Source organism: Puntigrus tetrazona, chromosome 12, assembly GCF_018831695.1.
Source record: "Puntigrus tetrazona isolate hp1 chromosome 12, ASM1883169v1, whole genome shotgun sequence".
Classification (NCBI taxonomy): Eukaryota; Metazoa; Chordata; class Actinopteri; order Cypriniformes; family Cyprinidae; genus Puntigrus; species Puntigrus tetrazona.
In genome coordinates, this window is record NC_056710.1 from 17,284,114 (window position 1) to 17,307,050 (window position 22,937).

The 22,937-nt window shown below is 36.8% G+C and overlaps 1 protein-coding gene across 1 annotated transcript in view; it reads left to right on the plus strand.

Moving 5' to 3' along the window:
• The window catches only part of abca5 (ATP-binding cassette, sub-family A (ABC1), member 5), a 21,461-nt gene extending 1,990 nt beyond the window's left edge, over positions 1-19,471 (plus strand). The window contains exons 3-39 of the mRNA XM_043253742.1: positions 2,365-2,554; positions 2,817-2,984; positions 3,169-3,266; positions 3,743-3,969; positions 4,055-4,196; positions 4,818-5,006; positions 5,553-5,700; positions 6,311-6,488; positions 6,751-6,809; positions 7,091-7,201; positions 7,337-7,512; positions 8,168-8,287; positions 8,377-8,515; positions 8,583-8,673; positions 8,799-8,938; positions 9,337-9,456; positions 9,626-9,827; positions 10,016-10,182; positions 10,264-10,391; positions 10,487-10,624; positions 10,715-10,828; positions 11,272-11,442; positions 11,831-11,944; positions 12,761-12,898; positions 13,000-13,068; positions 13,155-13,246; positions 13,711-13,834; positions 13,923-14,040; positions 14,127-14,218; positions 14,298-14,473; positions 15,062-15,137; positions 15,224-15,318; positions 15,421-15,540; positions 15,652-15,804; positions 15,958-16,037; positions 16,118-16,173; positions 16,711-19,471. Of these exons, the coding sequence (XP_043109677.1) occupies positions 2,365-2,554; positions 2,817-2,984; positions 3,169-3,266; positions 3,743-3,969; positions 4,055-4,196; positions 4,818-5,006; positions 5,553-5,700; positions 6,311-6,488; positions 6,751-6,809; positions 7,091-7,201; positions 7,337-7,512; positions 8,168-8,287; positions 8,377-8,515; positions 8,583-8,673; positions 8,799-8,938; positions 9,337-9,456; positions 9,626-9,827; positions 10,016-10,182; positions 10,264-10,391; positions 10,487-10,624; positions 10,715-10,828; positions 11,272-11,442; positions 11,831-11,944; positions 12,761-12,898; positions 13,000-13,068; positions 13,155-13,246; positions 13,711-13,834; positions 13,923-14,040; positions 14,127-14,218; positions 14,298-14,473; positions 15,062-15,137; positions 15,224-15,318; positions 15,421-15,540; positions 15,652-15,804; positions 15,958-16,037; positions 16,118-16,173; positions 16,711-16,851 (4,860 nt within the window). The 3' untranslated portion in view covers positions 16,852-19,471. The remainder of the gene's footprint in view (positions 1-2,364; positions 2,555-2,816; positions 2,985-3,168; positions 3,267-3,742; positions 3,970-4,054; positions 4,197-4,817; positions 5,007-5,552; positions 5,701-6,310; positions 6,489-6,750; positions 6,810-7,090; positions 7,202-7,336; positions 7,513-8,167; positions 8,288-8,376; positions 8,516-8,582; positions 8,674-8,798; positions 8,939-9,336; positions 9,457-9,625; positions 9,828-10,015; positions 10,183-10,263; positions 10,392-10,486; positions 10,625-10,714; positions 10,829-11,271; positions 11,443-11,830; positions 11,945-12,760; positions 12,899-12,999; positions 13,069-13,154; positions 13,247-13,710; positions 13,835-13,922; positions 14,041-14,126; positions 14,219-14,297; positions 14,474-15,061; positions 15,138-15,223; positions 15,319-15,420; positions 15,541-15,651; positions 15,805-15,957; positions 16,038-16,117; positions 16,174-16,710) is intronic.
• Positions 19,472-22,937: the final 3,466 nt, after the last annotated feature.

The following is a 22,937-nucleotide window of genomic DNA, read 5'->3' on the forward strand; positions in this document are numbered from 1 at the left end:
GGCAACTTGTGCGGTTTGCTTGCAGATATAGCTTGGCAAATATCACAGCAGAAATCGTAATCACGATTAAAATATAATTAAATGCAGAACTATCGTTTCTTAATATTTTTCACTGGTCTTAAAAAAGGTCTTCATGCTCTTGTCAGTCTGTTCAAAGATCAAGGTCAAAATGTGTCCTTGACCCCAACGGTTTACTTCAGGTTACTCCAGAAGGATTTTTCCTGTAATAAATGTATGCATGTGACTTTTGATAAGAGCCTCTGCTAAATGAGCAGCGCAAAATTACAGTTACCCAGTCTGCTTTATCAAATCACAAGACTTAGTAATGTTATGTTGTAATTCCCCTCCATCTGGATGAAATCCTCTTCCACGCACTCTGTTGACTCTTTACTGCCCAGCAGGTTGTTTATTCTCTTTGATGCGGAAAGAGAAAAGCAAAACTCCTCAAGTCATTTCTCTTTTTTTTTTTTTTTTTTATGTTCCCTTGGTCATGTATTTTTTATGTAAGGTAACTTTTTAAATGTATTTTTAATGGCTCTCTGCCTCCTGTTTGTTTGGTGAAGTCTTTCAGAATTAAAAGGCTGTTAATGGATGGGTGTTCCACTAGTTCATGCGAGCACCTACCATCAATACTCAAGTACTTTTAAACCGACATTGTAAAGGGAAAATTGGTGATCCATTAAGGAAAGCGTTTGGAAATGGAACAAAATGAATTGCATTATAAAGTAGTCGAGTTTGGGATTTTTGCCAACGACTGTCATCTCTGTATTGATTTTTCCGGGGGTAGAGATGCTGAAGCAAGTTGTATTGTTCAGGGTTCGTGGTTCTAGTGGGCTTCATGTATGTAGGTCAGACTTAATTTAGTCAGTACAGCGATTTACCACTATGCAGCAAAACCTTTATCAGACAAGGATACACTGCTGTTCGAAAGTCTTTTGTGCGTACCAAGTCTAAATTTATTTAATCAAAAATAAGGGAAAATGGTAATATTGTCAAACATTTCCACAATTAAAAAAGTTTTATTATTATTGTATTTTAAAATGAAATTATTCCTGTGACGCAAAGCTGAATTTTAAGCAGCCATTACTCCAGTCTCCAGTGTCTCAACCTTTCAGAAATCATTCTAACATAATGGTTTGATTTTTGTTTTGTTGTTTTCGGTATTGAAAACGGTTGCGCTTGTTAAGGTTTTTTGATATGTGTGCGTTTGGAAATTATGATGCTTCTTTTTTTCGGAATGCTTTGAAAATATGAAATAAAAGTCTAGGCCTATTTATAAATACAGACGTTTTTAATCATTAAAATTTTTTACTTGCTGAAAAAAATGTTAATCTTAATCTGTTTTAAAGGATTTGACCAATAAGAATCCAGTATTGAAATTCTGTAATCATGAAATCATTGACTTCAGTGTGGTCTTAAAATAAAGTCCAAAGAACTTTTTGCAGCAAAAATTGTAATCCACCAGGCACAGTAAAAGCTGAACTCATGTCATGGTCTAGCAAATAAACCCAGGGGGATGATTGGAAACCCTCACTGGCACTGTGTGTTTATGGCCTCCCTAGGCTGGGTACACACTACAAGATAGTTGGGCTGATTTTGAGTCGATTTCTCCGCTTCCGACAATCCTAGGTAATGTACCGATTATCTTGGTGGTTCTAAGGATTATTCTGTCAGATTTTTATCAGATCCTGTGGTGTGACGCGTGTTCAGAGTGACTATATCTGCTCAGAAGAACATCGGAGGCACCTGATGTGTGGGAGGAGCCCCGAGAACAAACATGATTAAGATCTGAAGAACTTCACGTGAAACAAAACAATGTCCAATCAGAAAGCGAGAAGACAGAAGCCGAAGCATAATAACAAATGCAGTGACCGTGCAAAAGGATTGGGACAGCAGAGATTCAGGATCTGTGACAACAGAGTCTTTATACAACGGGTCCTGGAAAAAATATTTATTCTCAAGTCACGAGAGATTTTGCAAGATTTTATGTGTCCACAGTCGGGACTGTGGATGAAAATCTGTTTGTGTGTGGCGTGCTGTCTTGTCTAATTGCAGCATACCACATGCTATAGGAGCAAAATGGTGAAATCTCATGTTTGTGGTCTCTCACATTTTGAAACTCTTAAGAAATTGTATTAATCTTTTAGTGTGTACCCAGCCTACGGCAGCAAATCAAGAGCTGTAGCTATATGACATGACAGTATAGATTTGCATTTATTATTTTTTTTCTTTTTCTGAGTCACCACTGGTACTTCGGGTATACTAAATATAACTTTACAGTATTTTGGAAAAATATATATTTTTTGTTTAATTTACACAGCATTTATTTGTCAAATTTAATTGTTGCTGCTCTTTATTTTGCAGGAACTCATCTTGCCATTGCTGCTCCTGGGCCTCCTCATCCTCATCAGCACCCTCAACCCTCATGTCTCATACGGCAGTATCAGCACCAAGGAGCTGGAGTATGAACGAGACCTGTCACTCAAAGGTCTTGGCTACACCCCCATCAACAATGTCACCAATCACATCATGGAGGAGGTGGCACGGGAACTGCGTATGTCAGAGTTATTGTTGTATTATGTTGTTGCTTTTTATTATGACGGTCACATTAGAAGATTTCACTGATCTGTAGTGTTTATGAATAGCTAAAAATGTTCTGTTCCTAATTTAAAGCAAACGGCTAAATAGTATTGCATGGCGTGTTCTTTTCTGTTACTGAATGTTTGCTAATTAATGGTGTTGTCGCTTTGATCGTTTTTAAAGTGGACTCACTGTGTGCATTTCTTTTTATTTGTTTGTGGGTGCTGAATCCTCAGCCATGAATGAGCGATTAGAGATGTTCTCCACTGAGGAAGAATTGGAGAATGCCAGTCTCTATGAACCTGATGGCTTTGTAGGTGTGGTCTTTTTGGATTCGATGTCGTACCGTCTGCGATTCCCCTACAACCAGCTCCCTCTGCCTAGCGACTTCACTGAATCCATAAGTGAGAATCACTCTGTGCTAAAGTCATAAAGCCACAACAGCTGTGGCACCTTGATTTAGCTGCTTCTTTGCTTAATTGGCGACCTCCTTTTTAATGCAAATGACATTCACTTTGTAACCGTTTGATCTGCAATGAAAGGTACGGGTGTGACAGGTTTTTTTTTCCTTCCCTCTCTGATCCACAGCAAGCTGTTACACAAACTATGTCAACTGCCGTGCCGCCAACTACTGGTATTCTGGATTTATACGGCTGCAGTCTGTCATTGATGCTGCCATTATACAGGTTTGAAATGGCATGGATGAATAATTTATTGGTTTTTAAGCATTGTAGCTGTTAATATGGAGTGCATCTACCTGCTGAAGTCTGGGATGAACGTATATTAGCTGTTAAAACTATATTATTTTAAACAGTGCCTTAACTCTAGTCTTTACATGTTGTGTGTGTGTGTTTTATATATATATATATATATATATATATATATATTATTATTTTTATATATATATATAATTATTATTTTTAATCATCCTGATATGCTGATTTACTGCTCAAAAAGGATGTTGTTGTTATTATTGATTTTAAAAATCCTTAATGTTGAAAACAGTTATGATGCTTAATATTATTGTGGAAACCATGATGCAATTTTTTTTTTTTTTTATGAAGATAGTTTAAAAACACTATTTGAAATGGAAATCTCCTGTAAAATCAATGTTTTCAGTGTTTACGGTGTTGCATCTATAATTACGCATTCATTCTTGCAGATGAAGACCAAACGTCCCGTGTGGAACGAATTGAAAGTGCGTGCAGTGATGATGGGTCATCCGGGTTCGGTGGAGGTCCAGAAGTTCCCTCATGCCCTGATCTCCATATACCTAGTGCTGGCGTTTACACCCTTTGTCTCTTTCCTTATTGTCAATGTGGCAGCTGAAAAAGAGCAGCGGCTGAAAGACACCATGGGCATGATGGGATTGTATGACTCTGCCTTTTGGTAAGTGTATCCACTGCAGGAGCTACGACGTTGTAATTTATAGTCAATTGAAATAATTTGTAAACTTTTCTTCTGATTTCTTTAGGCTTTCATGGGGCCTCCTCTATGCTGCGCTTGTGACGACCATGTCCATTCTCATGGCTGTTATAGCAACCTGCACACCCCTGTTCTCCAACAGCAATTTCTTTGTCATCTTCCTCCTCATTTTCCTCTACGGAATATCCTCTGTAAGTCCTAGCAACCCTCCAGTCACGTCTTGAACAATAGCACCTCAAAGCTTTAGAGTGCGCAAAGCCATTTAAATGCACTCATTTGGCCTAAGGTCTCGATTTCTGCCTACATTGAGAGTAGTCATATGAGTGACAGGCTAATCTGGAGCCATACTGAATATGTTATTAGATTTCATTTTCGTTTCAGAGGCTAAATTGCTTTCTGCTGCGTTGGTTTTCTTTTCCGTCAGTGGGGTGTGACTGTACTGGTAAAATATCTGACAGAATGCAAGCCTTTTTTTCTCTCAAAAAAGCATTAGCCACAAAGTCGTGTCAGCATTAAAGTGTATTTTCCTCAAGAAATGAAACCGCATTTGCAAGTTATTTCCATAATGTGACATTTTTGAATGGAACAGGATATTCAACGTGAACAAAATACTGGACAGACCTTGGTTTTATACATTGGGAATTGATTATATTGTGAAAAGTGGTGTCTATGTGACGGATTAAGGCTTAAAAATGTTTTTCTTAACATGAGATTATGAATTGAACGCAGTAAAACCAGTCTGATATATTTTAGTTTGCTGACATCAAACCTTTCTTCAAAGGTCTTCATTTTCCTACTTCTTAATCCCACAGATTTTCTTCTCCTTCATGTTGACTCCTTTGTTTAAGAAGCCCAAGTTTGCAAGTACAGTGGGCTCTATGCTGACGGTGGTTTTTGGGTGTCTATCTCTTTTCACTGTTCTGATGAGAGATTTCCCCCAGTCGGCCGTGTGGCTCCTCTGTCTTCTGTCTCCCAGCGCCTTCTCTATCGGCATTGCCCAGGTAACACACTTTTCTACAAACGCACTCCATGGTTTCCATGGTTTAATGGTGGTCACCTAGGTTATGGAACCGTTAGCCAAGAAATGCATATGAGAATAGTGATGATTTGAATAAGAAACCTGTAATATGTCTTTTAAACAAGGATGCATTAAAATGATAAAAAGTGACAGTAACAATGTTTTTTACTTCAAACGTTTTTTTTAATTAACTTATTTTGAAAAAAAAGCGCATTATAGTTTCTGCAAAAAATATTAAGCAGCACATTGGATTTCAGCGTTGATAATCAGAAATATCAGTGTATCGTATTAGAATAATTTCTGTGAAATTCTGTGAAACATTTTACTGGATTTGATCAATTTAATGAAGGCTTGGTAAGAAACTTAACAATAACATTTTAAAATATTTTATACAAAAATTGTGTACTACCATTCAAAAGTTTGGGGTCAGAATGTAGTTAATTATGGTAAATGATAAAGTCTAAAATCCCATGTATAAAATGGAGTGTATATTCTTGCACTGTGTGTGTGTGTGTGTGTATACGTGTAGGTGGTGTATCTGGAAGCTCAAGGGGACGGCGCAGTGTTTTCCTCTCTGAGCAATGGTCCTCACGCCCTCTATGTTCCTATGGTCATGCTGTTTTTGGACTGCATTCTCTATCTGCTTTTAGCCATTTACCTGGACCAAGTGCTACCAGGTGACAACTGGAGTTGAAGTATTTTGCATAAACAGTTTAGCACTACAGAACTTGCAGTTCTTAATTGTCTTAATATTCAGGCATTGCATCATATAAAGATTTATACCACTACAAATTGATTTTCTTAGCCGGGAAAGAAGACCATTTAATGTGGATTCACAATTTTTCTTTGATGCTTTCAATATTTCTTTCTGTATTTTTTGTGTGTGTGTTATAATATATATATATATATATATATATATATATATTTATATATATATATATATATATATATATATATATATATATATATATATATATATATATATATATATATATATATATATTTTTTTTTTTTTTTTTTTTTTTTTAAGTAGACCACAAAATGTTAACCATTTTCTTAAAAGGAAGAATGCACTGGCACACTTTTTAAGCGCAAGACTTCAAAAGTTTGTTAGGTTATACTTTACATGCAACATTTTGCCCTCTTAAAAGTATTAAAAGCATTTACAGAAGCCATCAGTATGTGGCTGCTTTTAAAGAATACAGACATATATCTGTCTTAGTTATTACCAAACTGGGATGGAGGCGTTTGTGCCCTTCCCACATAAATGACCGTTTCTTCCTTCAGGCGAGTTTGGCACAAGGCGCTCAGTGCTATACTTCCTACAGCCGTCCTATTGGACGAAGCGGAGGAAGCGCTATGTGGAGGTGAGCTCCGTGTACGAGGGAGAGGTCAACGGAACCCCAGTGAATGATGAATCAGTGGAGGCAGTTTCTCCTGAGTTTAGAGGCAAAGAGGTTATCAGGTGCGGACTTGACCAGTGGTCCACACATTCTCTCTCTCTCTCTCTCTCTCCCCTGTTGTTTGATTCAATATTTTGTACCTTAAAAATACATTGATTTAAAGAGCAGTTTGGAAAAGAAAGCAATTTTGATAACAGCTGATATGTGTTAAAATCCTTCAAAACCTGGATAGATTTGGGCTTGAAGAGAGCTGGCATGCAGCCAGAGCAACCCATTTAATATCTATTTCTGTGTTTGTGGTTTTTTTTTTTTTACTTGTGTTAGGATCTGCAATATTCGTAAAATCTATAAAGAGAAAGACACCAAAGTGGAGGCTTTGAGAGGTGAGTCTTCTCACCTATGTCACTTCCTTGTTTGTGTGATAAATAATGCACGCTTGCTCAGCATTTATAAATTTTAGGGTTAAATTACTTTTTGTATACTGTAGGTAAACTGCTTGTAGTCAACACAAAATGGTATTTGCAACACTTTTTACCTCCATAGTACTGAACAGACCCATAGTGCACATGAACTTGGTCTTCAAAATGTAATTTTTGACAAGACTTATGACTCTGATGTTTAGGTGACTATATATATATTTTTTTTGTCTATTTGTGATCTAAAGGTTTGACTTTTGACATCTATGAGGGTCAGATCACTGCCCTGCTGGGTCACAGCGGAGCAGGAAAATCCACCCTCATGAATATCCTGTGTGGCATTTGCCCCCCTACAGAAGGTGCATAGATGCTAATTTTGACTTTTTTTTGTAAACACGTTTACCTCTTACTGTATCTCTGTCTTACCAGTTGCAAAAAGTGAAGTTTTACTGCTGCTCTTCTCACAATTCTATTATTCTGTGTTTAATGCATAGGCACGGCAACCATCTATGGCTCTCCTGTGGCAGAGATTGCAGAGGGGGCCGAGATGAAACAGCTGGTTGGTATATGCCCCCAGTTCAACATCATCTTTGATGTGCTCACTGTAGAGGAACACCTGAGGATCTTTGCTGCCATCAAAGGGATCTTGCCCTCTGATATTGATGGTGAGGTAGGAACTGCCAGTGGATCTAGACACCACATCTGCTGACCGCATATTGACTCATTGTGTGAGAAATGAAAAAAAATCCCATACAATGCATCAAAAAGCTGATTTGACATCAGCTCCACTCTGCATGTTTAATTACGTCCATTAAACAATTCAACAATGATCTCACTCTTAAGTGTTCTTGGTCATTTCCACAGACACACTACCATTCAAAAGTTTGAGAATGGAAAGATCTTTTTTTTGTTTGTGAAAGTCTCTTATGCTCATCAAGAAATATATAAAATATTAACATTTTTAATAGCTGATTTCTATTCCAGTGTATTTTAAAATGCAACTTATTCCTGTAATGGCAAAGCTGAATTTTTATCAGCTCCAGTGTGACATGATTTTTTAAAAATCGTTCTGGTTTATAAATCATGATATCGATCTTTTAGGATTCTTTGGAAAAAAACTAAACGGCATTTACTTCAAAAATATGTTTTTGTAACAATCTAAACATCCCTAGTGTACTTTTGATTAATTTAATTAGTGTTCTTGCTGAATAAAAACAAACTCTTATATGGTAATGAATTTAAAACCTATATTTAACAAACCCCTAAACATCCAGTTACTTCTTTTTTTGTTAGAATTTCTATTCTAAAATATCTCTCTTTTTAAGGTGAGAAAAGTTCTAAAGGATATGGATTTAGAAAAGATTATGGATGCCCAGGCAAAAAACCTGAGTGGAGGCCAGAAGAGGAAGCTCTCTGTAGGCATAGCGATTCTCGGAGACCCAAAGGTAAATGTCTCATGGCTTATACATTTGACTTCTTGATTCGTTTGCTTATTTATCTTCCTCCCCTGATGTCCTTTTTGCTTATGAATCAGATCCTTCTTCTGGATGAGCCTACAGCTGGTATGGACCCAGTGTCTCGGCACCAGGTCTGGTCCTTACTGAAGAGCCGTAGAGCAGGCAGAGTTACTGTGCTCAGCACTCATTACATGGACGAGGCTGATATACTTGCAGGTACTTTTATTTTTTCACTTTTCTTCAGTAATTTATGCCTCAATCTAACCCTTTTTTTCTGTCACAGATCGTAAAGCTGTCATCTCTCAAGGACAGTTAAAATGTGTCGGTTCCTCTTTGTACCTGAAGACCAAGTGTGGAGTTGGCTACCATCTTAGGTTAGTCATCATATTATATTTATGACGTTTTATGCCTATATACATTCATGCATTTATTTATTTACTTATTTCCTGTTACCCTTTGCTGATGCTTCATTAACACTGTCATTCTAAACCTCTTCTAGAATGTCTGTAACTGAAGGCTGTGAAGTGGAGAACATCACATCACTGGTCAAGCAGCATGTTCCCAAGGCTCAGTTGTCAAGGCAGCAAGAGGCTGAGCTTACATTCACATTGCCTTTCGAGAGCATGGACACTTTCCCAGGTCTCGCTTCTATTTGCCCTCATGTCACCATCTGCTATGTGACACACTGCCATATGCCCTGCGGGGCAACAGATTGCTTCATGCTTTCACCAGGACTGTCGCTGGTGTTTTATTGGAGCTGTTTAATTTTATTTTTATTGTCTGTAGCTCTTTTTTTTTTTTTTTTTTTTTGAGGTCTGTGATATTGGTCTTTACTTCACGCTTACAGTTTCACTTTTGTATCGTTTCAAATCTGTATGACTTGCAAATCGTTTTGGATTGACAAGAGGGTTAGTAAATGATGAGGAGTGTATAGGAGTGCTATTGGTGTGTGTGGTTAGTTTTCTTGCAATCCAAAAATGTTAACAATTTCTATGGTTACTAAACTCTTCTCACCTCTTTCTCACATTGCACTCCAGGGTTGTTTGCGGAGCTGGACTGTCGACCTGACCTGGGTATCATTAACTACGGTGTCTCCATGACAACATTAGAGGATGTCTTCTTGCGCCTGGAGGCGGAGGCAGAAGTGGATCAGGCTGGTAAGATAACCACCTATCTAAAATGGTTCAAAGCTTCTCTGTTAAAAATAAGACTCTGATGTCTGTTGCCATTAACGACATCAAACTGATCAGTATTACAATGAACAACTGTAGTGTAGTTATCTAGCGGTGTAACACCTGATATATTTTTGTGTTTATTTATTGGTAGACTACAGTGTGTTTAACCAAGAAAAGGTGGAAGACGAGGGAGACACGTCCTCTATGGATGACACAGACCAGCGTCTGCTGACGTTTTCAGACAGCAGGCAGGATGCAGTAACCGGTCGTGCCCTCTGGAGGCAGCAGTTTAGCACCGTGGCCTGGCTGCACATGCTTAACCTGCAGAGAGAGAGAAAACCTATCATATACAAGTGAGCAAGTATTAGATCATGTTTTCTTTTATTTAAAAAAACTAAATCTTACAGATTTTAGACCCAGGCCGTACTTAAACCAATCAAGGTGACTGATTCATGAACCATATAAAAATCTTAATTATCCATAAGATTCATGTGTTACACAAAGCTATAAGTCATACTTTGATCTCCTTTCTTTTACCCAGTTTGACGCTGTTCCTGGTTTTCTTATCGGCAATGCTTATTCTGTCTGTGGCCACGGGAAACATTCAGATTCATTCTCCTGAAAGACTTTTTTCGCCTATATACCTGCTGCACCGCAACGAGGCTCCTCACAGATACACCACCAGCCTCCTTGTGCAAAACTCCACTGGTCTGTGACAATACTTGTGTATATTTATATTGACGATTGTTGACGATTCAGTTTGGTTAATTGCCATGTATGCTGTGATAGATTCCGACCTGTCAGGGTTCATTCACAATCTGGAGTCTCAGAATATTAAAGTGGAAATGATGAAAAAACCGGACTACATGTCTTCTGCACCTGTCAGCGCCGCCATAAATGTGACAGGATCCAGTAAGGTGAGAAAGAGAATTGCATATTTTCGTGCCAATACAGTTGGTTAACTGACTGTTCTTCAAAAACTATATTTAACCCCTCTCTTTCTCAATACCAGGATTTTACCTTCATTTTAGCGTTTAACAGCACCACTGTACACTCCTTGCCTATGGCTGTCAATGTACTCAGTAATGCCCTGCTGAGGGGCTTTAATGGCACTGGACACATTAGAACATGGACTAAACCCTTTGATTATGTAAGTGTAGTGCATTAGTATATTGACGTCAGTGTACATGTGCTGCTATTGTTGTTGAGTGTCTACAGCTATATTCTGTCTACATTTTAGCAAATCCCAGATAAGACATCCTATGCACTGGTTTACATTGAGGCTGTGATCCTTGGGATGCTGGCTGCTGGAATGCCAGCCTATTTTGCAATGGACCACACAAGAGACAAAGAGGTATATTTGTGGGTTGTAACTTCATCAAAGATAGTTTAGATTTTAGCTCTTTAATTTTACTTGTTTTAACGTTATTGTATTTAGCAAGCATGCAGGCATTTGATCAAAAATGGCAAAGATGATTTACATTGTTGCAAAAAAATTCATTTGAAATTCTGCTATACAAGCAAATTCAGCTTTGCATCACAGGAATAAATGGGTTTCAATTTTAACACATTTTTAAAATGCTCCAATCTTATTTTAGTTATTAGTTTTTTTTGTGTATTTGAAAAGGTTACATTTATTTGAATAAAAATATTTCAATATTTTACTGACCCGTCTGTAGGGGTCACCCTAAATTTTATCATAATGTCTCTACATTAATATTTCTGTGTTGTTTTACAAACCTTTTTAAATTGAACGCTACGTCTCTATCTTTACTGTTTTTTGTTTTTTTTTTTTAGTTGAAGTGTCGCTCGACCCTGAGGATCTCTGGTCTTGTTCCTTCAGCGTACTGGTGTGGTCAGGCAGCTATCGATGTCCCTTTCTATTATCTTATCTTAATCTGTATGACCAGCACCCTGTTTGCCTTCCATTCTACAAACCTGCTAACCTCCCATAACATCATGTCTGTGGTAAGAAAACACTTCACCTAGCTTCCACTTGACTTTTCTAAAATAGTTATTTAAAGGAGTTGCTGACCCAAAAATGAAAATTATCCAATAATTTTCCCACCTCCAAGCCATTCTAGGTGTATATAACTTACTTCTTTCAGATGGACAGAGTTTCTAAAAAATAAAAAAATAAAAAAAAAAGTTCTTCCAAGATGGTGACTATAATTTTCTCCGTAAACCATGTATATCCATCATAAAACCAACCTATACGCTTCCGGGGTGTTAACACATATTAACAGTAAATTAAGAGTAATTTTTATTTCTCGGTCAATTATTTCTTCCCTTAAAGAGCAGATGTTAACATTAGCATATTACAGCTACCCAGCTACTACCTTTACTCCATTTTCAGGCTCTGTGCCTGATTGGCTTTGCTCCAGCCATGGTTCTCTTCACGTACTGCATATCCTTCATGTTCGTCAGAGTCCAGAGCAATAGGGACTTCTTTTCAGTGGTCTCCATGATGGTGAGTCTTAAAGAAACTTTTCCACAACCTTCAAATAATTTTAATAACAACAAAACCTGGGGGGTGTTCCAGAAAGAAAGGTTAATTTAACCATCTAACCAAGAATTATATTATTTGTTTGATGCTAATTATAAGTCATATAAAATCTGCATTTTCTATAATGGGTAATAAAAATACATATCCATGTTGTGTGAGATGATTATAAAATATAAACGTGTGTGTGTGTATATATAATAAAATTAACATTACCTTGTCATAAGTTTTAGAATTTATACAGAAAAGGTTTTTTGTATATGGCAATACAGTTATTATAATAATTATAATTACCATTTTAGAATATGATTACATATAATACAATTATCTAAATTTATTGTATAATATAATAATAATAATAATAATAATAATACATAATATTGTGCACAGTCTCGTCAGTGATGATATTTCTGAAGTAAGCTAACCCTGAAACGTAACCTACTCCAGGGCAGGTTATCTCCAGAGATCAAGTTGCTATGGCTACTTGTATACCCTGAAAGTTACCTCCGTTTTTGGAGCCAAAAGTTCAAGTTATCTGCTTGCTTACTCTTAAACACACCCGAGTATGTCACATAACCTGCTTTCTGGAATATCCCCTGTTCCTGTTGAAAAAAATATCATACCAGAACAGTCATGAGAATTAATCACGAACAGGTCTATAATGACATAAAATGTATCATGTTGTGAAATTATTTTATTTTTGATGTATATTTGAAGTATCAAATTATCTTTCAAATACACATATGTCTGTAAGAAGAAATGAAAGCTCTTTTTCTTCCATAGTTGTGTGTGGTTTCTGCATCCATTGTCCAGCTGGCTCTTGTGAATGAGAATTCTGGTATGGCTCGTCTCCTACACAATGCACTGTGTTTCTTCAGTCCACTCTACCCTCTTATGGGCTGCCTTAACTGCATTACCATGGTAATACTTCACTTACAGGACTCCATCTATTAAATGTCTGAGAGCAAGAATGAAATGTTCTCATTGTTATTGACCCTAATACAAGTCTTTTATTATTTTAGACCACCTTCCTTCAGTCTCCTCATGATGATGATTTCCTGTGGAAGAATCTCTTCATCTCTGTTGTGTCTGTAAGTTGCTGTAAATATGGCTTTATTGTCTCAAAGTGTGTTATAATGTCTTCTTTTACATTACATTTTTTATGTGCCGTCCACAGCCGTACATCCAGTGTATTCTGCTGCTCTTTACCCTGAGATGGCTTGAGATTAGATATGGAGGGAAAACCATGAAAAATGACCAGCTCTGCAGGTCTGTCTGTCAAACTAAATGCTTGACCTCCAATCAGGGATAAAATGACAGAACTTGTGAAAAGAATGAAAGTGAATTGGGTAGAACAGGCAAAAAATTATTTATTACCTTTTTTGCTGAATTTTTATTATTGAAATGTATACAATGAGGTACTATTAAATAATTGTATGAATGTGTTTTATAATTACTACTTAAAAACTAAAAGTTAGGTTCAATGTTCTGGGTCAGCAGTTTTTTTGTTTTATTAATCAGCAAATCAGCAAGTAAATTAGCAATGAAGGTTTTAAGTAAAGCAAATGATTTAAATAAGATTTATGTGGCTTTTCACATACTTGAGTTGGATTGAGAACATGAGCTCCAGCTAGTTTTGTATATTGTGATTTTTCCATTAGATTTTTTTGAAGAAGTAGTGCAACCCTACCCAGGACACTAAGAAAGAGCTTGATTTCTGATCTGTTTTCCAGGATTTCCTCCCAAGCAAAGAGCAAAGCTCAGCGAAACCCAGAGGAGAATGTGAGTGAGGATGAAGATGTTCAGGTGGAGAAAGCTCGAGTGAAAGAGGCGTTGACTTGTCAGTGCTGTGAGGAGGTACAGTACCACTTTTCTGTAATTTTAAGAGTCTCAAATCACTTCATTGTCCAATAACTTATTAAAAATGGAAATATAAAACTTACAGAAACCGGTGGTAGTGGTGAGTAACCTCAGGAAGCAGTACAAAGGCAAGAGGGAAGGCTTTTCGCTCAGCAAGAAACGGAAAGTGGCAACTAAGAACATTTCATTTTGTGTTCGCAAAGGTAGAGTTTGCCTCTGATTTGATGTACTCTAAGTAGTGATTTTAAATAGAGCAAGCAGATGTTAATAAAAAATGGCTTGTTCTCAGGTGAGGTTTTGGGTCTGCTGGGACCAAATGGAGCAGGAAAAAGCACTATCATGCACATGCTCTCTGGAGACACTGAAGCCACTGCTGGACAGGTTTGTGCTCAGTCTCTTCCTGTTTTCTTGCTGGTTAGGAGTTCTTTTGATCCTATGAAGATTTGATATGTATTTTTAGATTTTGATGGGAGATTATGGAACAGACTTCCAACCAGCGGAAAACCCCCTGGAGCATGTAGGGTACTGTCCTCAGGTGAACCCTCTGTGGCCTAGAATCACACTACAGGAGCACCTGGAGATCTATGCTGCTATAAAGGGGCTACATCAGCGTGATATCCCAAATATCATTAAGCGGTACCATATCTTTAAAAAAAACAACATTTGCACTGCAAGTCAAAGGTTTGGGGTCAGTTTTTTTTATTTTTACACACATACACACACACACACACACACACACATATATGTAAAAAGGAAATAAAATGAACTTGACCGTCAATAGAAGGTCCCCAAAAAAGTACATTTTAATTAATTCCTAATTAAAAAAAGTATTTATCATTGACCCCAAACATTTGAATGGTAGTGATCATCATAAAATCCACATATCAAGGCTTTAAACATTACATATTTTGTTTATTAACCATCACAGCTTATTTTATTAATATTACTTTCTATTCTATTCAAATTATAAGTGACATCGAAAACTAACTTTGTCTGCAAATACTTAACTGAGGCAGGGGAAACATGTCATGAGAATTTTTTTTTTTTTTTTTTTTTTTTTGGACCATGCAAAATTTGCTTTCATAGCTAATTAAAAGTTTATGGCCAGTAAATGTTGTCAGTTAACCATCTGCTTGGTTTCTTTTATCATTGTGATTATTTATTCACCACATTAAACAGAGTGACCACCACAGTTCAATTAAATTAAATATTGTGTTTTCACAGTGTTGTGAATGCTCTAGAGCTGAAGGATCATCTTTACAAACAGTCAAAAAACTTGTCTGCAGGGCTGAAGAGGAAGGCAAGTAAAAAAATATTTCAATAAGATTATGAAAATCGGATTTTTGTCTCTTGTAGGCTAATTTTTTAAAATCTTTTTCATACTAGCTGTGCTTTGCACTAAGCATGCTGGGAAACCCTCAGATAGTTCTGTTGGATGAACCATCTACAGGAATGGATCCCAAATCAAAACAACGCATGTGGTAAAATTTACAGCACTGAATGCTAGGATATAGTTATATAGTCAATCAACACATGTACATATACAACAAGTAGAAGAATGTTTCTGTGGTTCACTCTAATAGGAGGGCGATCCGTGCTGCCTTTAAGAACAAACAACGAGGAGCCCTATTGACCACCCACTACATGGAAGAGGCAGAGGCTGTGTGTGACCGTGTGGCTATCATGGTTTCTGGTCAGCTGAGGTGAGACTTTGAGATGGAAAAAAATCCTTAGTTAAATATGGCATGAATTAACATGAAAAACGCATAACTTCTGAGCAAGCAAGTAACATTTTCTTATGTTGCCGCCTGCAGGTGTATTGGCTCTATTCAGCACCTGAAGGGGAAGTTTGGGAGAGGCTACAGCCTAGAGATTAATCTCAGGGAGGAGCTCACAGGTCTCCAGCAGGTAGCGCTGTTGCACAAAGAGATACTGAAGATATTTCCACATGCTGCTCGTCAGGACAGGTAAGACGTGTCTGAATTGGTTTAGTTAAAAAAAAAAAGAAAGTCAGATCGATATTGAAGCACTACATTTCAAATATCTGACATAAAGATAGAATGTAAACAATCTGGGAGTTAAGGTGTGTGTTTTTGTGTGTGCGCCTGGGATCTTTGCAGTTTTGCCACACTGATGGTGTATAAAATCCCAATGGAAGATGTGAAGTCACTAGCCAAGTCCTTTGCTCAGTTAGAAAGTGGTAAGAAATGGACGCATAACAAATACACAGTTTTTTATGAAGAATAACATTTTTTGACCATCCTCGTAATGTCTTCACAGCTAAACAGAACTTTAACTTTGAAGAGTACAACTTCTCCCAGTCAACGCTTGAACAAGTATGTCGCAATGTATTAAACAGTACTGCAAAAAATGTATTGTTATAATATTATATGAATATAAAATGAAATGTAATGACATTTAGACATGAAAATTACTAGTGGATTAATGCTAAGTAGATTTAGCATTTTGTGTAAATACGTTTGCTAGCACTTTATTTTGGTTGTCCACTTTAGACTTTATACTAATGTCAACTAGCAGTCATTAGATTATTAGTAGACTGTATGCTAAATATCTTCTAACACTTTATTTTGATGGGAAACTTTGCAAGCATGTCAACTTTCTACTAAACCTACCCTAACAGTCTACTCTGAGAGTTAGTAGATATGTAGTTACAAATGATATGTATTACTTGACATGTAGTAACTTATAGTTAGTAGAATGTCTAATGTGAAGGATCAAATTAAAGTTTAACCAAGTTTTAAGGGATACCTTGTGCAATTTTTCTTCTTAAATAGTTTTTTCCTGTTTAACATTGAAGATCAGTACTTTTGGTTTGTTTTTCAATTACATTGAAAGCTATACCTGTTCTGCAGGTTTTCATGGAGTTTGCTAAAGAGCAAGAGAACGAAGAAGAGGAGGTCGGATCGCTCAGCACTACTTTTCAGTGGCAGAGACTGAGGCAGGACGGACCTGTATCCATCAATCACGCTGACAGCATAGTACACCAGCTATGAGCCAATCCTGTCCAGCCTTCCCTGAAGCGTTGTGCCCTTCTTTTTTTCTGTCTCCTTCTCTATCGCTTGCATGTGCCATCCTTTGCCTTAAAGAGCCTTAAACTGATGGGACTCACAGGACAATAGACTAGAGACTTCAGCGGCCACTAGCACACATACAAGGTGTGTATGTGTGTGTGTGGGAGGGGGGCTGTGAAAGTCGCTTCGGCTCTGGTATTGGCACGTGCTCAGATGGGAACTGACACATGACTCGTCTCGAGTGTTAGCTGTAAACGCCAAGCTAGACTTGGCAGTTCTTTTTGTTGTTGTCATTTTGTTTTTACGAAGAGATTTTATTTTTTAAATTCTCACTCTCTGTAAATTCTTCTATCTTCCGTTCACCTGTTGTATATCAAACACACATGTTCCGTTGTTTCCATATACACTATATGAGTCACTGGGAAATTAATTGCATGGAGCGGGTTCCACATTATCGAAACGGTACCAAAGTCTCACATCGACACCAAAACAGTGCTGTTGGGTGTCTGTAGCATGGGATATAAACTTGCGTCTCTGTGTGTATGGCTGTATTACGTTATTATCTATGTGTACTGTTGTAAGTTCAGTTTCCAGACAGGAGAATCTCATTACAAGATGTGTGCAAACTTTCAGGCAGCATTAACACTGAGATTTACCAGCATGTATAGGGCTGCTCTCGTTTCTTGTAACCCTTTTTTAGGGCGGAGTGGCCCTGTCGGTGCATGAAGCCTCTTCTGTCTCTGCTGCACCTGGGAGATCCACAAGACTCCTTTCTCAAACACCAGCACGTGTTTCAGGCTTTCCACACAGAGCTCTCCAAAGAAAAACAGGGCTAAGCACTCACAGTGAGTAAGTAATGGGTTAATCGAGACGACGAAGAACTTCTCCCTGTCATACCTTTTCCGTCCCATCATCAGGTGGCCTTCCTTTAGGAGCAGTTTTATCATTTTAAAATCTGTAGCTTAAGAATGTAGTTTTCACACTCTGCACCGAATCATGTAGCACTCCAGATAAGTCACATACTGCTGAGTGAGGTTTTTTTTTTTTGGTAAACGAAGTGACAGTACTGTAGGAACCGTGAGCCTTGAATGTACAGTGGGTGACGTTTTATAGTAAAGCATTTGATGTGTGTTTGAAATATCCAGTGTATGTCTGGGAAGGTTTTGAGCACCAGAAGTAGACGTTAACATTCAGCTTGGGCTCGTTTAAGTTGGTTTGTTCGCATTCTTTTTGTGACCTTTGGGATATTTTTTATTTAAACATTACATTGTTGAAAATGTGACTCGTACATTGGTTAAGACAGCATTTTAATAATCCCAGTTTTATTAATTCCACTTTAATAAACCCCATGTTTTTTATTTTTTTTTTTGTTTTTTACATTTTTCATTTGTTGATTCTAAAAGCATTTTGGTTTAATTGATTTATTGTTTTATGAACAAACATGTGTAAATTAATGTTACCTAAAACATTATTGTAAAGTATTACCAATTAAAGTTATTCTTCATTAGCAGGAGTGAGCTGCCCTTTTCATTTCTCTTCACGTTAGCTGAAGTACTGTAGCTAATACACCAATGTATTCCACTCTCAACAGGAAGTGAGTAATTTCAGAATTCTACAAACATGCATTTTTACTTGGTGCATTTTTCTGGCGGTGTTCTAATTTCCATTTGTATAGTAGATGTTTCTTTATCCAGCTCTGAACGTGTGTTGGTATGAGAAACTCTGCCCCAAGTGCTGGTTCTCTTGTTGGTAGAATTTCTAAAAGAAAAGTGTTTCATCGTTACTCTTGAGCAAATCTGTTGTAGATGGGTTTTTATTTTTCTGAGTATGCGCAGTTGGAAATTGTTGATTTGTTAATTTTTTTTTTTTTTTTTTTGGGGGGGACATTTAAACCTAGCTGAATGTGAAGGGTTGTATATAGTGTTTGGAACAGTCCTTAAAAATTGTAATCAATGCCAAGTTGGCATGGTATGCGGATCATATGTGTTTAATTTTTTGGCTTCATTTTCCCAGCGTTGTTTGATTTACACCCAAACTCTTGCTGTCTTGTTTTGTCCATTTCTAGAGGCACACGATTCAAACTCTGTAGCATCTGGAGTACTGCAAAGATTTTAAATGAACAAAAAGATGTCCTAATAATGGAGTAATTATGGCTAATGTGCAGAGCAGACACAGTAAATTTTGTGTGGGATATAATTGTCATTTTTGCACATATATAGCCTGTCATGTCAGTAATGTATAGCATTTTCTGTACTGTTTAACACTGACCCGTTTAGTCTTTGCTGAATCGGGTTGGAATGGGATGATTATATTGAACACTATCTAACATCTATTTAACCAAGACCTTTATTTTCTCCAAAGTGCAATATATGAATACTTGTATGTGTGTGTGTGTGAGTATTTATTGCATTATGTAGACTGTCATTGCGAACTGCAATATTAATGTTGTCTCTCTTGTGAACTCAGATGTGTCTTGCAGTACAATGTAGCCACAAATATAATCTTTTAGAACGCTTTGCACTCTTTTCCCCTAGTGCCCATTTCCTGCCCTTTGTATGCAAAAATTCAGTTTGAAAATAAATTGTATTCAGGATGTTGTTAATCTTTGGACTAAGTGTGTGAATAAGTTGCGGATTGCATGCATGCTTCGAACTATAAGATGAACTGCATCGGTGTTACTGATTTGTAATTGGCTGTTTTTGTTCAGCACAGAATCGTGTATAGCTATACCTGTGTAGATTAATTTGTGTGACATCTTATGAGTCGAGACAATTGTGTTCTGTAACCGTAGATTTATTTTTAAGAAAATGTTCTCTTTTTTTCGTTATAAATTCTGTCTAATATGACTAATCTGGGCAGCATTAGAAGTGAATGACTACAAGCATACCATTGGTTTACTCCCATGCATCTGAAAAAAAAAATAGGTAAACTTTGGTTTAAGATTTTTAGTTTTTAGTCATCTTGCTCCAAAAATATTTTTAAGGCAATAATGCGAATATTATTGATTTACACAAACGGTTGCATATACATGGCTGGTATAGTAAAAATTGTAATGTAAAATGCTTTAAAGATGTAAAATAAAATTACATTTAAAAAAATTATAAAAGTTAAGCAGAATTTTTAGGATCATTACTCCAGCCTTCAGTATCACATTTCTAATGTCAATGTTGAAAATGGTTTTGCTACGTAATATTTTTTTTTTGTCGAAACGTGTACAATATTCAAAAGAACAGCAATTATGTGAAATAGAAATCTGTGGTGTTTAAAGTGGTCATGTGATGTTGCTAAAAAGAAAATTATTATATGTATTTGGTGTAATGCAGTTTAAGATTCAAAAAGCACATTATTTTCCACATCCTGTAAGCTGTTTCTCCTCTTAGCCCCGCCTTCCTGAAACAGGTTGATTTTTGCAAAGCTCATTGTTCCAAAAAAGCGAGGTGTGCTCTGATTGGCCAGCTATTCAGTGCATTGTGATTTGGGGATGGGGTTAGGATTAAATAGCCATTTCAACTAGGGGAGTAATAATTTGGCAGGTGGTCGAAAATCGGCGCAACACTGATGTAACACAAAAACTATAAAAGCCATTACAAATGAGGCATTTGTTGCCTCCGGTGGGACCATAATTACTGATAGTGACTTGGTACTCTCTTTGTATTTGTTGTTGCATTGCACCTCGTAAAACATAACTTGTAATTGGAAAAACAAAAAAAAAAAAAAAAACAAGCATTACTCTACACTGCTCAAAGTAAGTAGCAGGTTCTTTTAATAAGAAAACCTTAAAGGTTGTGAGTCAGAAGCACCAGACTGTCCTTGCAGAGTAAGAAATGCCTCGCTTTATAACCTAACCACAGCCAGCATATGCACATTCTTGAGTGTTATTACTTTAAATAAAAATCTTACTTAAACTGGTTTACCTTTTTCCCTAATAAATGTTTACAGTAATGCTGACCGATACAGCTTGCTTTTAAATTGCATTTAAAATGAACATTTACTAAGATTAATGCTGTAAAAGTAATGTTTCATTGTTATGGTTTATCGATGTTTAGTAAACTACAGTTTTACCAATTTCAATAATGGATTATTTTGTGGGAAGAAAGATGTCACACTTCTTTTGTACTTTGCAGTACTTTTGATTTCTATCCTTTAACTTTCTCACAGATCCTTTTACTTGTTTAGATTTAATGAAACCTGTGAAAGCATCTTGCCGTGATGCTGGAGTTTCCTGATGACATCTAACACCTCAGCTGCCCCACTTTCACGAAGTCATGTGATATTCATTCCGAACATACCAATACTGTAGTTCTGGGTTCACCGCGTTGTTTGACCGGTTATGTGAAACAGACCCCATTGTTGCGACGCTTACTTGGTTTGAAGTTTGAAAACTTGCCAATGACTTGCAGTACGACCAACAGGTACTGCATAGTAGTTAGTTTTGATGGACGTTGAACATTCTTGCTCATGGCATTGACTCATTTGCCCTTTCATTTACACAAAAGCTAAAATGAACAAAAGACTAAATATTTGTCTTTTGCTGCATTGCAACAGAATTGTGCAATTGTGTTTTTGTAACTGTGTGATTTTTTTAATTGGGTCAGACTGTGTTTTGATAGTTTGGGTGAAATTTGAGTACTGGCTGTAGAATGGTTTCAGCCTGGAAAGAGCTCAGATGATGGTGGAATTTCACAGCTCTCTTCTGAGTATTAGATAATAGCGGCTATTGTCCTTATTCAGCTCTGCACACGTTTTTTGGGGTTGCTCTGTTAACTTTTAAGATGCTTTTTCAAATTGGGCATGCATCATTTCAATTTCTTATTTTCCCCATTTCGAGAAATCTTGGGGTTCAGAGGTCCCCGTATCTGCCATATTTTGCAATTGGTTCGACTGATTGATTGTTAGAGGACTTGGTTTCCAGCTCTGAAAGTGTATCTATTCCCCCGGGTCTCTTTTTGAAAAATCGCGATTTTTGTTTTTGTTACATTCATTTTAAGAGCCCACGTTTGACTGAATGTCTCTATGACGCTGAGGAGCTGTTGTTTTCCCTCTTTTGTTTTTGACAAAATGACGAAATCATCTGCAAAGAAGAAACGTTTGATTTCTCTTTCAGTTTAGGATGGGCTGGGCGCAGTTGAATTGTTTAATTCTTTGCCTAACTCAGTTTATATATTTAAATAAACTGTTCGTTTGTTCCCTATTTTCACAGCACATGTAGTGTTTTTATGTTTTACACGGTGCTGATTAAATCAAAGGTTTCCCTCCAGTCCCATTTTCAGTAGTTTTAGAAATCCTTCATGCCAGATTAAATCAAAAGCTTTTTCAAAGTCAATAAAGCTTCATGATATTGAAGTTGGAGTTCTTGGTTGTCAGCGTCTCTGTATTTATTTTTCATTTATTTATTTATATTTTTTGAAAGATTCAGTTTTTTTCCCCCTTATCTTTTACACTTATATTGTGTGGCTATTTAGAGGAATAATGGAGGCTAATTGGTGGAATATATTGGTAATGTCCTTTAGTGGCAACTTTATTTTGTGCATATTCGTTAATTTTCTCTCTCTCTATCTCTATCTCTATCTCTATCTCTATCTCTCTCTCTCTCTCTCTCTCTCTCTCTCTCTCTCTCTCTCTCTCTCTCTCTCTCTCTCTATCTCTATCTATCTCTATCTCTATCTCTCTCTATCTCTCTCTATCTCTCTCTCTCTCTCTCTCTCTCTCTCTCTCACTTTTTTTAAATCCAAATAAAAGAATGTTGATCAACCGGTCACAATCAGTTATGACTGCCAAGTACATTTCCAACATTATGTTGAATGTTGCTTTGCAGCATTTTGACCAGAAGTTGGCTTGTGATAAGAATTGGGATTTAGCTGTATCCATTAATTTGTGCAGTTCAACACTCTAAATAACATTTTGGAACCTGGAAATTTGAATTTGTAAATAGCCATACAGGATGATATGTTTATTATTTATTTATTTGAGGAACAACATTTCTAATGGTCTTCTTCCTGTGCAGGATGGATTCCAGGGTACCTGCTTTCCAGATGAGGAAACCTTAAAACCTTAAAAAGCACATTTTA